This window comes from Saccoglossus kowalevskii, chromosome 8 (assembly GCF_978046115.1).
Source record: "Saccoglossus kowalevskii chromosome 8, keSacKowa6.1, whole genome shotgun sequence".
Taxonomy (NCBI): Eukaryota; Metazoa; Hemichordata; class Enteropneusta; family Harrimaniidae; genus Saccoglossus; species Saccoglossus kowalevskii.
The window spans coordinates 10572279-10591573 of record NC_140648.1 but is presented as its reverse complement, the minus strand read 5'-3'; the positions used below and the strand labels follow the sequence as shown (position 1 = coordinate 10591573).

The following is a 19295-nucleotide window of genomic DNA, read 5'->3' as shown; positions in this document are numbered from 1 at the left end:
TAGTATGCATCAAGTTTATTCTTCAATTTTTAATACACACCTAGGCACCATTTCCCCCCATTATTCATCAAAGTATCTTTCTTGTCTATGGGCTCTATTATTCTAAAATACCGAAATTCTTGCTCAAGGCTTTCTGACCACTCTTCCCAAGCTTGGCCAGATGTTATCTGATCATCACCATGTGTGAACGGTTGGCATTTGAGGTTTCATGGGTGGTACATTTATGACACTAACTATTTATCAATTACATATGGTATTCAAGGCTTTGTGTATAATGATATTTAGATAAGCAAAGTGCTGAACTACATTACATCTTTCCTTTAATTAAAAATAAATAGCATCTTTCGAATAAGAAATAGAATTCATCTGTGAGGTTGAGCTACATATTGTACTGATTCATCGATATGTAATTACACTTGGAAATCCTACATCGTTCCAAAACCATTGTCAGCATCCTTTATTCTATGTTTTTGTCATATTATCTCAAACCCTGCAAATAGAAGTGTCTATGGAATCACGGGAAGAAACGGTGTGCATTGCCGTGTGATAACTGTCATGAAGGTGAATGACAGGTCATACTTGTTTACCACTCTTGACAATTTGAATCTACCAGGTGTGCTGTTATTTGAATATCAAAAGATGTTTATGATCTACTGAGTTGCCTACGTGACACAGCTGCTAGCAAGATAACATTCTGATTGGCTTATGTGGAAACCCAGGTGGTGTCCCCGATTCAATCACCATTCTGTGAGATTTGTATGAACTGCTCTGCGATCCCCTGCTTTCAGCGGTGCCAATTGCAATTAAGAGGACCACCCACAGAACTCACACTGGACAGGGGGTTCTTTCACTGCTAGAATGGGGTAGACAAGACAATAATATTGGAAATAAAATACATATACACCTAAATATCGAGTTAAAGCTCCTCCCTTTAATACCTCTCAAAATAATTACAAGACATAAAGCACAGAAAAATACAATGAATAAAGTCACTAAAATGGGGGGTTGCTTAGGGAAGTGTGCATTAGTGATAACTTATAGTTCCAGGATGTAGAAAAGGATGACAGTCAATGACTTCTGCAACACAACAGCGAAGAAATACAGGAGTCTTGCTTGCAGAGGAACGCTGGTATTTTGGAGGGCACCGCTGAAAGCAGGAGATCACAGAGCAGTTCATACAAGTATCACAGAATGATTATTGAAGCCTGTATCACTTGTCTCACAATATCGTAGCAGCAACACACGGGAAACTAAATGTAAACGATTGACCCCAACTGTCGAATTTATAGACATAAATGGCCCAGATTCAGTGACACCACCTAGGTTTCCACATAAGCCAATCGGAATGTGATCTTGTATAATATTATTATGACATATTTAAATATAATATAGCTGATAAACACCAAATAGCGTCACAGTATATGTAGACAATATTTCTTAAATGGTTTTCTATATATACACTGAACTGACTATAACTAACCTCAGTAGTGGGGCTAACTATAACTGTTATGTTATATGTGATCAGTTATACCATTACGGATTAAATATTATATTGTTTTCAGAACTTAGTCATTTATACTATATATCTCTGTATCATAAGTAACATATATGTTTACAGTTACAATTGAACATTTCCTTTGATTTTCCCGAAATAAGTAATTTATATAAGGATACACATAAAAATGACACATATCAATGTCTTTTTGATGTAGTCATAAACGAATCAGCACACCTGGAAATCGTACAAGACGAACGCCTGTACTAGACCCTGGTTTAACTCAACAACAACAATAACATTCTGACCAGTTACTGTCTTAAACTCATTCACTCTATTATAATCACTAAACTGGATTACGGCAATGCCTTACTCTATGGCTTACCAAAATCACAGATACACCTGCTTCAGAGGGCTCAAAACTGTGCTGCCCGTCTAATTGTACACGTACCAAAAAATTTGATCATATCACTCCTGTTCTTCGTAAATTACATTGGCTGCCAGTTCACTATAGGATACACTTCACAATTTTACAAAGTCACTACATGGTTTGACGCCATCCTACATATCGGACCTTATTCACAAAAATCAAAACCAAAGAACCCTTCGCTCAAGTAGATAACGTACATTTGCCGTACCTAGAACTCATCTCAAGAATTATGGTGACCGGTCATTCGCCCATTCCTCGCCATCTTTATAGAATCAATTACCAAATGACATCTGTTCTGCACCAAATGTTAACATCTTCAAAACCAAACTCAAATCTTACCTGTTTCAGCAAGCCTATCTGTAAAACTAAGCGTCATTGAGCATCACTGCGATGGATACTAGGCGCTATATAAACTTGTATTTATTATTATTACCAGGTATATTTAGTCCAGTCAAAAACTATTCAATCTAAATAAAAATGATGGACGCCTTATTGGCCTGACAATATACCAAGATTTATTTCTAGTATGAACCTATTATATGAAGATAAAATTAAAATAAATCAAAAGTAAAAATAAAATGAAATCCAGACAGATGATTAAGGTTTATGTTAAACTAATGTTAATGTTTGAGGTTCAATAATCTTCATCGGGTCATCCGGTAGTACAGCACATATGGTACCATTATATTCAGTGTTCTCAATCAGCTTTACCACGGTGTCTGTGATGTGTGATTTTCTGAAAATAAAAATATATTTAGTTTATGGTCACTGTTTGTCCTATCAAAACTAATTTTCGCTAAAAAATACTAAAATCCAACAAATAATAGATCACTGGCACATCAGATAAGAATTGTGCAAAGACAATTGTTAATCTACATAATTTCACATACTAAACTATGTTCAGAAGTTTAATATATAATCCTGTTAAACCTAGGATCAAAATAAAAGTGTGTCTTGTAACTTTAGTCATTATTAGTCATTAGCTCCATGAAATATGTTCGCATGATGATATAGTATAACGTTTCCAACAAATAATTGTTAATACTTTCAGTCTTCAGTTAATACTTTCAATATTGAAATTGCCGATGATTTCCTTTAAGGATATCTTGAAACCATCATATTGTGGATTATTAAGTAATCTTACGGAGTTGATGAAAGTGAATCCGCGTATTTTCGGAGTTCTTCAAAATCAGGAATCATGGTGCTGCCAACATTACGCATTGGTCTATCCATTTTTGCAGGACATATGGCTGACACGCGGACTTTATTTTTTTTAAACGTATTGTTATCCTATGGAGAAAATGGTGACAATTACATTTTAAAAAATCTTCAAAAATGATATAATTAATGTTGGCAATGGTTAAAAGCTGCCTGCTAAGTTTTGAAAAGACGGTAAACATTATTTTACACATCTGGAAATGCTAGAACCGAATCGATTTGTTTCAGTTTAATGTAAATCAAATTCACTGAACCAGTCGTATGGCATCTGATACTTCTCATTCGGACGTTCGTCAATCTACGTGTATTATATTTTGTCAGTTTCAATTAAAAAAAGTTCCCGAGACCATGTCAAATCTATGTCACGATACAGAAAACTATTCACTGCACGTCATTTAGCAGATTTTCTTACTCCGGCGCTTTGCACCCCTACCCAATGTTTGAATGTAAGATTGCACTCTGACATTTTCGCGGTGAAAATATCGCTCATACAGACGCGCGAATCTTATTATCGAAATCCCTAGTAATGTGGATTTGATTCGAATCGAATTCGGTTCAAGCCACCTCTGGACTTTTTTGATTAGCGATTTTTAACAAGATTAGCGATTATTTCCGATTTATGCCTCGTACAATAAATGGAAGACTAAACAGTTTCAAATATCTGCAATGAGCTGGTAACCGCAAATCTGGAAAGATAGCAAGAGGTAAAAAGTTATTCCTATAGCAAGAACACTAAGCCGCAATTCATCCTCCCCTTAAATAAATCTTGGACAGGTTTTAAACAATCCTTTTGTGAATTTTCTTCACCAATTCCTAGTTCTGAGTCTTATAACTCTGGATTCTCCAGGAGTTGAAACGAGAGACATTATGTATTTTAACAACGAAGCTATTTTAATATTTTACACTAACATCATTACCATCCTGTCCCAAAGATTTGGTTATTCAAATAAACCCATCTAATTGGTCAGTGTCCAAATTGATAAATAAAATGTTATCTCAATCGACTCAATGGCAGAATCTGTCACGCAGACACAAACAAAAGACAGGATAAGCATTTGTTGCAGTAAAGGTCAGCATTACTCACTCAAATTAAAAAAAAATCAATACATTACTGGGAAGTAATTTATTCATGGTATATTTATATGTAAATTAGCTATTGTTGAACTTTGTGCTCCCGTGTTTTGTTTTGATTACGTTATTCTGTCGCTGTAAAAAAAACTCTTTTTGCGATTACTCTATACTTTTAGTATGGGTTGTATGGGTTTAACATGCTTGTTTAGAGACAAAAAGAAGACTTTTCTGCACAAGGCTTCACAATTATTTGAAATTAACTTCCCTCCCATTACCGAAGTCGGGTATACTAGAAGATATTGCATTATGCACTATGCCTGCGGCTTGTGCAATATGTCGTAGTATACCTGCCTTGATTAAAGCTTAAATGACATTGTAAATATCTTTACCGCAATGCTACGTGTGAATGCCACTATGCCGTGTTTTGTTGCACCATATACTGGAGAATAAGGCCTTGTAATGATGCCTGTTACAAGAAATAACAAATGCTTCATCAGTTGCAATATGTCTCTCAAGTTATTTTAAGACCGGATTATGAAACGAGAAAATCCAGATCCAGCAAACATCAACTTAACAGTCATTTAATATCTGCGTGGATAATGTTCTGGGAGTAAAATTAAAGCTTTTTGTGTGTATTGTCCGTCCGAATTACTTTACTGCAACAAAATAATAATTTTTTGGTATCTTTTGCAGACCACTTGTGGGCTGTGTTTTGTCCAAGAGTACGTGTGTTAAAACTGAGAATGCATTCTTTTCTAGTAAATGCTGGACAATAAAACAGTTGTATTACTGGCTAAAAATATTAAACTAACATCTTTCTGCTTGTGCTTACCCAGACAAGATGATGTATTAATGACGACCCCACCTCCACCACCACGTGATACTCCCATGTGATCAAGCGCCAGATATGTACCCCTGATAGTCCCTATCTAAATGCAAAATTGTGATAACTGTGTTAAGAAATGTATAACGAAAATTAGGATTTTCCAACATCTGACATACAACCTAACATGTAAGTATGGGAAATGCCATTACATGCATGTGTCACCCACAAGCATATTGTTTTGTTTTTGTTTAGCTTATTAGGCTTGCACCGATTTCTTTGTATATAGTTTCTTGTAAGCAAACAACTTTAATATATGTAAAATCGTCTCTATAGACCTAATGTTTAAAAAAACAGTCGCTCACTGTCGCCATATGCCAGATTGTGTTTTGAAGATTGATAAAACTCTCGGGTTCACAAGCGAGATACTGCAAACGGCAATCATTTTTTGTTGTTGTTTGTGTGATTCTGCAGAATTATTTTTCTCATACTTCTTATCTAAACTCAAATTCTCGATGTTCGCAATGTATTTCACTGAATGATATGTACGTAATGAAAAATAATATAAATGTAAAAGCATTTAATCTTACTGTTTGGAAACCACTTCTGAACACAGTCATGTAAAAGCATTTAACCTTACTGTTTGGAAACCACTTCTGAACACACGTAAAAGCATTTAATCTTACTGTTTGGAAACCACTTCTGAACCCATGTAAAAGCATTTAACCTTACTGTTTGGAAACCACTTCTGAACACACGTAAAAGCATTTAACCTTACTGTTTGGAAACCACTTCTGAACACACGTAAAAGCATTTAACCTTACTGTTTGGAAACCACTTCTGAACACACGTAAAAGCATTTAACCTTACTGTTTGGAAACCACTTCTGAACACACGTAAAAGCATTTAACCTTACTGTTTAGAAACCACTTCTGAACACACGTAAAAGCATTTAACCTTACTGTTTGAAAACCACTTCTGAACACACGTAAAAGCATTTAACCTTACTGTTTGGAAACCACTTCTGAACACACGTAAAAGCATTTAACCTTACTGTTTGGAAACCACTTCTGAACACACATAAAAGCAGTTAACCTTACTGTTTGGAAACCACTTCTGAACACATGTAAAAGCATTTAACCTTACTGTTTGGAAACCACTTCTGAACACATGTAAAAGCATTTAACCTTACTGTTTGGAAACCACTTCTGAACAAATGTAAAAGCATTTAACCTTACTGTTTGAAAACCACTTCTGAACACATGTAAAAGCATTTAACCTTACTGTTTGGAAACCACTTCTGAACACATGTAAAAGCATTTAACCTTACTGTTTGGAAACCACTTCTGAACAAATGTAAAAGCATTTAACCTTACTGTTTGAAAACCACTTCTGAACACTTGTAAAAGCATTTAACCTTACTGTTTGGAAACCACTTCTGACCACACATAAAAGCATTTAACCTTACTGTTTGGAAACCACTTCTGAACACACGTAAAAGCATTTAATCTTACTGTTTGGAAACCACTTCTGAACACACGTAAAAACATTTAACCTTACTGTTTGGAAACCACTTCTGAACACACGTAAAAGCATTTAACCTTACTGTTTGGAAACCACTTCTGAACACACGTAAAAGCATTTAACCTTACTGTTAGGAAACCACTTCTGAACACACGTAAAAGCATTTAACCTTACTGTTTAGAAACCACTTCTGAACACACGTAAAAACATTTAACCTTACTGTTTGGAAACCACTTCTGAACACACGTAAAAGCATTTAACCTTACTGTTTGGAAACCACTTCTGAACACACGTAAAAGCAGTTAACCTTACTGTTTGGAAACCACTTCTGAACACATGTAAAAGCATTTAACCTTACTGTTTGGAAACCACTTCTAAACACATGTAAAAGCATTTAACCTTACTGTTTGGGAACCACTTCTAAACACATGTAAAAGCATTTAACCTTACTGTTTGGAAACCACTTCTGAACACACACACAAAAAATAAATTGCATAAATTGAAACCACCTCTCATCCAATCACAATTATACATTTACGCACTGGTTAATTATAAATGTATATAATGAATGTTTGGAATTTATCGTGTATTATTTGAACAAAAGTTTCTTGTATAATTGGGGAGTGTTCTATTGCAGAAACAAATTGCTGCTTATTAAATATTGAGCACATTTATGGACAGAGTCGGTTGAGTTATTATTTGATCATGTGATCTCAATATTTATGTGCATATTTAATTTTCAGAGTTCTATAACAAATACACATTTACTACTTACTATTGTGCACATGTTGTTAGGAAGAAATGTTGTTATACTATTGCCTGGTCAATTGTCCGCAATGATATTGGGCGTATCTAACTTATTACAGATGAATATTCAGTAAAGAATAAATAGATATAGTGCACATAAAAGCAGAGATTTTAGTGAACATGATCGCGTGGCCTCATCAATTATGCATAAATGTGATTTTCAGAGATATATTCCTAATATGCATTTACTAATACTCATTATGTTGAAAAGAATAATATATATATGTTGCGACAGTCTGCAGCTATATTTATCATTATTTTATATGAAGTTAGTCATCACCAGTGTATAGAGTAATTTTACGCTCATTTGTTTAAATATGTAGAAAATGCTGTTTTTCAATTGATCTTCTTGTGGAAAGCTGCAAATGTTTTTAGTTAGGTATTGATGAAATTTTATTGTGGAGTTTTTCACTTAGTAGTTTCTAATTGATTGATATTATAAATAAGTGAGTAAAATTTGTGATATCTCGAGAATGTAATTTGAGACTGGTTGTTATATTATGAATTGTATTACCCTAAGAAACGCAAATTTAAAGTTTAATCATAGTTATAATGAAGGATGACTGCAAGACACAACACCCAAGAAAACAAACCCATATATTAAAATAACTGGCACTCATACCATACAGATAAGTAATTATGGAAGATATTTTGTTTTCAAATCTTATTGCATCGCCATGTATTGAAATGTATTATAATCAACCAGTAATGTTATGATATACACCAGAATAATATACTTAGACCTTCTGAGGTAATTTATGTAATACATTATCTGCAAAAACCAAACATATTATTATATCGACGATGACACAATGAAGTATGCTCGCCAAAATAGTATGTGAATACTGTTTATGTATTTCTAAACAATTCATAATTGATTTCTTTTGATTTTTCTAATACAATACAATACTTACTAAATTCACGTTCACTGTTGATTCCCAGTCAGTCTCATTTGGGACCGCAGCATTATTGCAAACGATATCAATACAACCAAAATGAGATTTCACTTTTTCGAAAGCACCTACATATTGATATGATCAATTTATTTAAATTATTACATTTTATGTCGAAGATACATGTTACGAACGTAACAATATGTTTCTCACTTTAAAAACAAATGAATGATTTAGAACTTATAATTTGTAGAAATATAAATAATTGTTTTAGGTTACAGTTATATTTCCTCCTAATAATATTATGTGTGTGTGATATGTTCATGGGCCTGGCTGTGTTTACGTACATAGTGGAATAAAATAAAGTTAAACATTGTTGACGTTATTATTTTGTTTATGAATGTGATATTAACAAAATACACCAACACGATCACGTAATTACTATTAAGGCTATGGGAAACCCGAAGAGCGATCCGTTTTATATCACGCCTGGCTTTCTTGGAGAAACATATTCTTTTTTATATTTAGAAAGGTACAACCCGAATGAATACATGTAGCTAATATAAATGAAAAGACACTCAAGTGGTTACGTGTTATAATCAGAGTTCTGTTTGGAAAAGTGGGCCCAATGTTCTTGAGCACTGTTGATGTTGTGTTGTAAAGTGCAGTATATCAATTCATACAGTTAATGTTTGAATAAATAAGATCAATATGCCAGTAGCTCGATGCATTTGTATTTATTGTTAATAGAACTTGTACCCACAAAAGCCGTATTCAGTATATAAAGATTATTGTCACTTTAGTATTATTGGTCTAAGATTGACACGTCACTATTTAAATACTTGTGTGTGCCATGTGTTATAGACAAATAATATATGAGCGAAATGAATTACCTTCTAGACTTGACTTTGAACTGACGTCACAGTGTATATATAATATTACTGCTTTACTAAACTGTTTCCGCAATTCATCCCTTGCCTCGTGTCCTGGTAAATCATTAATATCCAATAATGCCACGCACTACAATTAAGGAATATAATTATTTATAATAAAATTGGAGCCACCAGGATTTAGATTCCATATCAAATGTATTAATGAATGATGGTCACTGAGACCATACGCTTGATTAATCTGCATGATGAAATGCCACCTTTAGGACTTTTTCTAATTTGCTTGAATCAAAATTGGCCGCCATACTAGTAATACAATGAAACGTCATAACATAGTGCTTTAAAAAGCAACATTTTGATTAAAGGTATTGGAAGATTTTTCCAATCAATTACGTGATCATGTTAAACACTCCATATTTGCATAAATACACTTTGCAGAAAATCAAGATAGTAGCCATGGCAATAAACATTTTAGTTTAAAAAATATAATTTTTCAGACACCGGAAAGATTTCTCGTTACTTTTATGCCAATCTCTCCATTCCAAGAAACGGCCAATAATTATTATTTTTGAATTAACTATTCACCGATACATCCTTATCACAAAATCACCACCTCTTACGGACCGGGGTATCCGTGTGGTGTGGTGAAGATCGCGAGCAATACTGCCAGAGACGAGAACCATACAAAGAATAAATCGTGTTATACCCAATAAACTATGGTTTCACGTAATTTGTGCGTAGGGTTGTATGTGCAAGAATGCCCCACGTGCATTCTTGTTTCAAATTATATATGCATATAATTGTGTTGAACTATATTGGTGGCCATAAGTCCAAATTATTCCTATGTGACACAACAAATTGTGTAAAAATTATTTGTGGGTTACACACGAGATTGAATATTATTGGGTATTTTGGGATATTTTGACCCGACTCCGTGACGTTTTTTTTTTTATATGAACAACATTATTATTATTAGACGTGAAGATATTATGGCTGCCATTTTGGATTTAGGCAGATTAGAAACAAACTGTTCAAAGGCGATATCATTTCATCATGCAGATTCATATGGTCTCGGGGATCAAAATCAATTAAAACATTTTGCATAGCCTAAATCCAGGTACAATTTGAAAATCTCATAAGGTGCTGGACTCTTGTGAATACATCCGGTAAGGCACCTTGATTTGAGCCTGGATTACTTAAATGCAAACACATTAACATGTAGATGAGGACATAACATGTACATACATAGTTAAATCAATGATGTGGCTTACCTTGGCGTTCTTCCTAAGCAGTTCATGCGCTATAGCATAACCGATTCCTTTAACATGTCCAGCTCCTGTGACCAGAGCAACTTTGCCTTCAATATTCATTCTGTTCATTACCAATGGCTAGTGCAAATAAATTCACCTAAATCAGCTATGGACAGTTGTGAAATAATATGCATTTTAGTTAGTATCAATGTCCATTTTTTATAATCGGTAGCTAGAGTGTAAATAAATTAAAATTAAACGCTGGCCTAATAGTGGCTGCCGTAATGTGAAATTATTTGATATTGTATTTGTATTTTTAATTGAGAACAACATACACAAGATACACTTCTAATAGCATTGGGTATTTTGCGTGGGAATAGAGTAATATGACTGTACTTTGATGAGTTGATCAACAATAAATTTGTTGTATCAAAGTAACAATCAATGATCTAGGGAGTCAGGAGTTGTGTATGCCAAACTAGGGAACCTCTAGGAATTATATTACTATTTTTGTTTGTCGTTAGTAAAGCTTAGAATATATAAGGGTTATGAACACAAATATCTACCAATGTGACCATCGTATCATAATTGGTGATTTTAATTATATAAGCTATTATAACAACACACAATACAACCAGAAATATTGTGCTCAAACATTTAGTACAACAAATGTTTAAAAGTTCATTAAGGTTTGTATTCCCCATACAGGACACTGGCAATGGTATTAAATGTCTATACACCCCCATATCCGACGAGTGAAAATTGAAACCATTCACATCCCAGCAACACAGAAACGAACCAACATGAAACATGTATATGAAATTCAGACGATATGCGCTTCAATTGTAATTTGTCGACTGTTATCATGATTTACGAGCTCCTTACTAAAATTGACTGACGTATAAGAGTGTGTCGAACAGTTATAGCCTGTTTAGAATTGTATTGTTGTCCATCAATCACCAATAAACTCACCTCGTTTACCGGAGGCTATGCCAGCACAGGAGCACTATAACCCGTACAGCTTTGCTGTTCATTAACATAATTTATGGATAAAGTGACGTATTATACACAATGAGTATGTGCTCTGGGTAACAAAATGGTGGTACAGAATGGCATCACTTACTGATAATCATTTCATTGTAAATTGGTACACTGTTTAAAATCAGCTAAACATAACTGTAGTTCGAAGAGTATTAGAGAATGTATTATGTTTATTAAGAACTTCGAAGCGTTATATTCATGGCACTTCATATTTACATACATTTACATATATTTATGGTCAATTATGATGAAGAAATTGCCAGCTAGCTAGGTTTACAGAAGTTCATATGTTGAACAAGACATGAATGTTTCAGTGTTCTGCCTTTTATTCCAAAATACAGTGTAGAGTCACAACAGATGAGGCACATTGACTATGACGGGGAAGATTTAAAAGGAAACCATAAGAAAACACGCAAGCTGGGCCTGTTACAGTTAGAAAATGATTGAAATCATGATGATGGAAATGAACAATGCCATATAGAACAACATAGACATTCGGGGAAAAGTCCAGTCCAGTGCCCCTGAAAAAGAAGTTACTTCACAACAAGGGCAAATTGAAAGAAAGAATGTAGAATACAGTGAGATTTAAGATGCAAACAGTGCTGATACAGAAAAGAACCATGGGAAGACAATGTATGTAGAGATGTCAGAATGTGAAAAAGATGTGTATGTAAGGCAATGCATGTACAAATAGTAAAACAACAAGACCATGGTGACACTGAACTTGGTGATGGTTATGCAGTAAATCAATCAGACCATTGAGAGGCTGAACTTGCTGATGGTTATGCAGCCTATGGGAACTTGACGATGTAGATGCGGTAAACAACCTGGCATGGGGATACCAAAATTAGTGATGGAGATGCTGTAAACCAACCAGACCATTGAGAGGCTGAACTTGCTGATGGTTATGCAGTAAACCAATCAGACCATTGAGAGGCTGAACTTGCTGATGGTAATGCAGCCCATGGGAACTTGACGATGTAAATGCGGTAAACAACCTGGCATGGGGATACCAAAATTGGTAATGGAGATGCTGTAAACCAACCGGACCATTGAGAGGCTGAACTTGGTGATGGTTATGCAGTAAACCAATCAGACCATTGAGAGGCTGAACTTGATAATGGTTATGCATCCCATGGGAACTTGACGATGTAGATGTAAATAACCAGACATGGGGATACCGAAATTGGTGATGAAGATACAGTAAACCAACAAGACCAATGAGCGACTAAAACTGATTATGGTCATACAGTAACACAACCAGATCATGGGGAGACTAAACTTGGTGATACAGAAAACAAACCAAATGATGAGGAAATTGAGTTTGGTGACAGAGTGCAGTAAACTAACCAGACCATGGGGACACTGAACTATGGTGACGTTGATGCACTAAATCAACCAAATCGCGGGGAAACTGAACTGATGGTGATACAGTAAATGATACAAAGCCCCCCTCTCCCGGTCTCTTCTTTATTCATCTGCAATCATTAGCTGCTCACCTGATATGACAACATGAGGGGTTATCAGGCGAGTTGGATTGAGTAGTAAGCCATTGTGGAAAGTTTGGTAGGCAAGAGGATAAGGACGGGAGGCGGGAGTGATGGCCAGTTAAAGGATTAGGCTGGAAAGAGTACATAAGTAAGTGAAAATAGGCTGAGAGGGGCTGTAGACAAGACGAAGAGGTCGGTTGGGATGGTAAACTTATGTGAAGTCTGGGATTGTGTAATAAATGAGAGAGAAAGGCTGGGAGAGGCATTAAATGGGATCAGGATACTGGCATGAGCCATAGAAGAAACGAGGCATCTAGGAAGGGTCGTAAATGAGGAAGAAAGTTTGGAAGGGGCAGTAGGTGAAAATGTGGAATTAGGGGAAGTGAGCGAAAGGAGGAGACCAAGAATGGTGATACGCAAAATGATTAGTTAGGGGGGAAGATAGGTTAGAGGAATAGTCTGGGAAGGGTTATAGGCGAGAGTGAGAGGCTGGATTGGCGAATCATTATGAAAGTTTGGGATTGGGTCATATGAGAGAGAGAGGCTGGCAGAAACGATAAAGAAGAGCTGCATGGGTGTCCATAGGCGAGAGAGAGAGAGAGAGAGAGAGGAGAGAGAGAGAGAGAGAGAGAGAGAGAGAGAGAGAGAGAGAGAGAGAGAGAGAGAGAGAGAGAGAGAGAGAGAGAGAGAGAGAGAGAGAGAGAGAGAGAGAGAGAGAGAGAGAGAGAGAGAGAGAGAGAGAGAGAGAGAGAGAGAGAGAGAGAGAGAGAGACCAAGAAGAGCTGGAAGCATGAAGGAGAAACAGGGAATGGCTGGAGGTGTGAGACGAATATCATATTGGCTGTGAAACCGTGAAAAACAATCATTTGTCAAGAGGAAGAATGTAATCAAGAAGGAAAGGCCAAAAACATAAGCGAGAAGGACAGGTTGTGAGGTGTCGTAAGCAAAGGAGAAAAGTCACAGGAACTGTAAGTGAGAGAAAGATGCCAGGTGATGCTGTAAGTGCAAGAAAAGACCTGTATAGGGGATGGCTAGGAGGAACTATAAGTAATAGGGAGGTCTAGAGTGCCATGAATGAGACTACAAAGCCGGCCATATACGATTGGGGCAGGACTAGCCTTGAACAAGAGAACGAGATCGGGCAGGGCCATGTGAAAAAGCGAGGCAGCGAGTTGTTGTGAGCAAGATGGGGTGACAGAGATGAGTGGTTAGCAAGATAGAGAGCGAGAGGGAGGAAGAGGCCATGAAAAAGAAGAAGAGGGCGGAAATGAGAGGGAATCCGCAATCAATCGAGAGAGTCGTGGGGATCGTAGGTGAGAAAAAACATATTTCTATATATGTTTTCAGACTTTACATGGATATTTCCAAATATCTATATCAGTAAAAAACAACACATGCTTTCAAATATTCTAGCATACTGATGTTGTGTAAAGATCACAGAAAAATTTCAGGAAAGACTTTCAAGGTACCCCACGCCTTACCCTATCTCTAACCTGAACGCAATTCAGTTGTATAGATAACTTGTGGATGGATAGATGGATGCTTTTATTTCATTCAAAACCATAGAAAAATAACACAATAATATAGAATATAGGAAAAACATTATTACGTGAATACAAAATATCTATGCCTTGGTCTTTTCTATTCTTCATCTTGACTTTACTATACTGTAGTGACAAAGTTGTAGCAATAGGATGACAAGTATGCAACTAAGTAATGGGCAAAGTTTAGGTAAAGGGTTAACATTACATCAAAACAAAGTTATATTAACGGCTAACTAGGGCCATTTTAACAATAACATGATAATTTAAATGAATACTTTTAAGCCATCCTTGTTTTAAAATTTTAGAAGCAAAGATCTGATGAAAAGAAACTTGCATACAGCATAATGGTGGTTGTCACTTAGAAAATAATCCTCACCCTTCACATTGTACTTTTGGGGATGGAGCATCTTAGTATTCACATTGCACTCTTTGAGGTGGAGCATCTTACCATTCACATTGTACACTGTGGAATGGAACATCTTAGCATTTATATTGCACTCTGTGGAATGGAGCATCTTAGCATATATATTGCACTCTGTGGAGTGGAGCATCTCAGCATTCACATTGTACTCTGTGGAATGAGGCATCTTACCATTCATATTGCACTCTGTGGAATGGAGCATCTTACCATTCATATTGCACTCTGTGGAATGGAGCATCTTACCATTCACATTGCACTCTGTGGAATGGAGCATCTTACCATTCATATTGCACTCTGTGGAATGAGGCATCTTACCATTCACATTGCACTCTGTGGAATGGAGCATCTTACCATTCATATTGCACTCTGTGGAATGAGGCATCTTACCATTCACATTGCACTCTGTGGAATGGAGCATCTTAGCATTCATATTGCACTCTGTGGAATGAGGCATCTTACCATTCATATTGCACTCTGTGGAATGAGGCATCTTACAATTCATATTGCACTCTGTGGAATGGAACATCTTACCATTCATATTGCACTCTGTGGAATGAGGCATCTTACCATTCACATTGCACTCTGTGGAATGGAGCATCTTAGCATTCATATTGCACTCTGTGGAATGAGGCATCTTACCATTCATATTGCACTCTGTGGAATGGAGCATCTTAGCATTCATATTGCACTCTGTGGAATGAGGCTTCTTACCATTCACATTGCACTCTGTGGAATGGAGCATCTTAGCATTCATATTGCACTCTGTGGAATGAGGCATCTTACCATTCATATTGCACTCTGTGGAATGGAGCATCTTAGCATTCATATTGCACTCTGTGGAATGGAGCATCTTACCATTCATATTGCACTCTGTGGAATGAGGCATCTTACCATTCACATTGCACTCTGTGGAATGGAGCATCTTAGCATTCACATTGCACTCTGTGGAATGGAGCATCTTACCATTCACATTGCACTCTGTGGAATGGAGCATCTTACCATTCATATTGCACTCTGTGGAATGAGGCATCTTACCATTTACATTGCACTCTGTGGAATGGAGCATCTTAGCATTCATATTGCACTCTGTGGAATGGAGCATCTTAGCATTCATATTGCACTCTGTGGAATGGAGCATCTTAGCCTTCACATTGCACTCTGTGGAATGGAGCATCTTACCATTCACATTGCACTCTGTGGAATGGAGCATCTTACCATTCACATTGCACTCTTTGGGTGGAGCATCGTGGGAAACAGCATCTTACCATTCACATTGCACTTTGTGGAATGGAGCATCTTACCATTCACATTACATTCTTTGGGTGGAGCATCTTAGCATTCACATTGCACTCTGTGGAATGGAGCATCTTACCATTCACATTGTACCCTGTGGGATGGAGCATCTTAGCATTCATATTGCACTCAGTGGGATGGAGCATCTTACCAATCACATTGCACTCTGTGGAATGGAGCATCTTAGCAATCATATTGCACTCAGTGGGATGGAGCATCTTACCATTCACATTGCACTCTGTGGAATGGAGCATCTTACCATTCACATTGCACTCTGTGGAATGGAGCATCTTACCATTTACATTGCACTCAGTGGGATGGAGCATCTTACCATTCACATTGCACTCTGTGGAATGGAGCATCTTAGCATTCATATTGCACTCAGTGGAATGGAGCATCTTACCATTCACATTGCACTCTGTGGAATGGAGCATCTTACCATTCATATTGCACTCTGTGGAATGGAGCACCTTAGCATTCACATTGCACTCTGTGGAATGGAGCATCTAACCATTCACATTGCACTCTGCGGAATGGACCATCTTAGCATTCATATTGCACTCTGTGAAATGGAGCATTTTACCATTCACATTGCACTCTGTGGAATGGAGCATCTTATCATTCACATTGCACTCTGTGGAATGGAGCGTCTTACCATTCACATTGCACTCTGTGGAATGGAGCATCTTACCATTCACATTGCACTCGTTGCGTGGAGCATCTTACCATTCATATTGCACTCTGTGGAATGAGGCATCTTACCATTCACATTGCACTCTGTGGAATGGAGCATCTTAGCTTTCATATTGCACTCTGTGGAATGGAGCATCTTAGCATTCATATTGCACTCTGTGGAATGGAGCATCTTAGCCTTCACATTGCACTCTGTGGAATGAAGCATCTTACCATTCACATTGCACTCTGTGGAATGGAGCATCTTACCATTCACATTGCACTCTTTGGGTGGAGCATCGAGGGAAACAGCATCTTATCATTCACATTGCACTTTGTGGAATGGAGCATCTTACCATTCACATTACATTCTTTGGGTGGAGCATCTTAGCATTCACATTGCACTCTGTGGAATGGAGCATCTTACCATTCATATTGCACTCTGTGGAATGGAGCATCTTAGCATTCACAATGCACTCTTTGGATGGAGCATCTTAGCCTTCACATTGCACTCTGTGGAATGAAGCATCTTAGCATTCATATTGCACTCAGTGGGATGGAGCATCTTACCATTCACATTGCACTCTGTGGAATGAAGCATCTTAGCATTCTCAATGCACTCAGTGGGATGGAGAATCTTACCATTCACATTGCACTCTGTGGAATGGAGCATCTTAGCATTCACAATGCACTCTTTGGATGGAGCATCTTAGCCTTCACATTGCACTCTGTGGAATGGAGCATCTTAGCATTCACAATGCACTCTTTGGATGGAGCATCTTAGCCTTCACATTGCACTCTGTGGAATGGAGCATCTTAGCATTCACATTGCACTCTGTGGAATGGAGCATCTTACCATTCATATTGCACTCTATGGAATGGAGCACCTTAGCATTCACATTGCACTCTGTGGAATGGAGCATCTAACCATTCACATTGCACTATGCGGAATGGAGCATCTTAGCATTCACATTGCACTCTGTGGAATGGAGTATCTTACCATTCACATTGCACTCTGTGGAATGGAGCATCTTACCATTCATATTGCACTCAGTGGGATGGAGCATCTTACCATTCACATTGCACTCTGTGGAATGGAGCATCTTAGCATTCATATTGCACTCAGTGGAATGGAGCATCTTACCATTCACATTGCACTCTGTGGAATGGAGCATCTTACCATTCATATTGCACTCTGTGGAATGGAGCACCTTATCATTCACATTGCACTCTGTGGAATGGAGCATCTAACCATTCACATTGCACTCTGCAGAATGGACCATCTTAGCATTCATATTGCACTCTGTGAAATGGAGCGTTTTACCATTCACATTGCACTCTGTGGAATGGAGCATCTTACCATTCACATTGCACTCTGTGGAATGGAGCATCTTACCATTCATATTGCACTCTGTGGAATGGAGCATCTTACCATTCATATTGCACTCTGTGGAATGAGGCATCTTACCATTCACATTGCACTCTGTGGAATGGAGCGTCTTGCCATTCACATTGCACTCTCTTGGATGGAGCATCTTACCATTCAAATTGCACTCTGTGGAATGGAGCATCTTACCATTCACATTGCACTCTGTGGAATGCAGCATCTTACCATTCACATTGCACTCTCTTGGATGGAGCATCTTACCATTCAAATTGCACTCTGTGGAATGGAGCATCTTACCATTCACATTGCACTCTCTTGGACGGAGCATCTTACCATTCAAATTGCACTCTGTGGAATGGAGCATCTTACCATTCACATTGCACTCTGTGTAATGGAGCATCTTACCATTCACATTACACTCTTTGGGTGGAGCATCTTAGCATTCATATTGCACACTTTGGGTGGAGCATCTTACCATTCACATTGCACTCTGTGGAATGGAGCATCTTAGTATTCATATTGCACTCAGTGGGATGGAGCATCTTACCATTCACATTGCACTCTGTGGAATGGAGCATCTTAGCATTCATATTGCACTCTGTGGGATGGTGCATCTTACCACTCACAATGTACTCTTTGGGATGGGTATCTTAGCATTCACATTCCACTATTTGGGATGGAGCATCTTAGCATTCACATTGCACTCTGTGGAATTGAGCATCTTAGCCTTCACATTGCACTCTGTGGAATGGAGCATCTTACCATTCACATTGCACCCTGTGGGATAGAGCATCTTACCATTCACATTGCACTCTGTGGGATGGAGCATCTTACCATTCACATTGCACTTTGTGGAATGGAGCATCTTACGATTCACATTACACTCTTTGGGTGGAGCATCTTAGCATTCACATTGCACTCTGTGGAATGAGGCATCTTACCATTCACATTGCACTCTGTGTAATGGAGCATCTTACCATTCACATTACACTCTTTGGGTGGAGCATCTTAGCATTCATATTGCACTCTTTGGGTGGAGCATCTTA

The 19295-nt window shown here is 37.4% G+C and overlaps 1 protein-coding gene across 2 annotated transcripts; it reads right to left on the bottom strand.

Moving 5' to 3' along the window:
* Positions 1–911: 911 nt before the first annotated feature.
* LOC100374255 (15-hydroxyprostaglandin dehydrogenase [NAD(+)]-like) lies at positions 912–11417 on the bottom strand. Of its 2 annotated transcripts, none has more exons than XM_002742265.3 (8): positions 11374–11417; positions 10423–10567; positions 9155–9281; positions 8283–8389; positions 5047–5143; positions 4604–4680; positions 3070–3215; positions 912–2661 (listed from the first exon to the last, which is right to left on the bottom strand). In XM_002742265.3, exons 2-8 carry the CDS (start codon positions 10528–10530, stop codon positions 2535–2537), a joined length of 789 nt encoding a protein of 262 aa, XP_002742311.2. In that variant the 5' UTR covers positions 10531–10567; positions 11374–11417; the 3' UTR covers positions 912–2534. The 2 variants fall into 2 exon arrangements, with proteins under 2 accessions (XP_002742311.2, XP_085359017.1); XM_085502891.1 differs by having other exon boundaries at positions 10423–10539; positions 11374–11409.
* Between the last annotated feature and the right edge of the window lie 7878 nt (positions 11418–19295).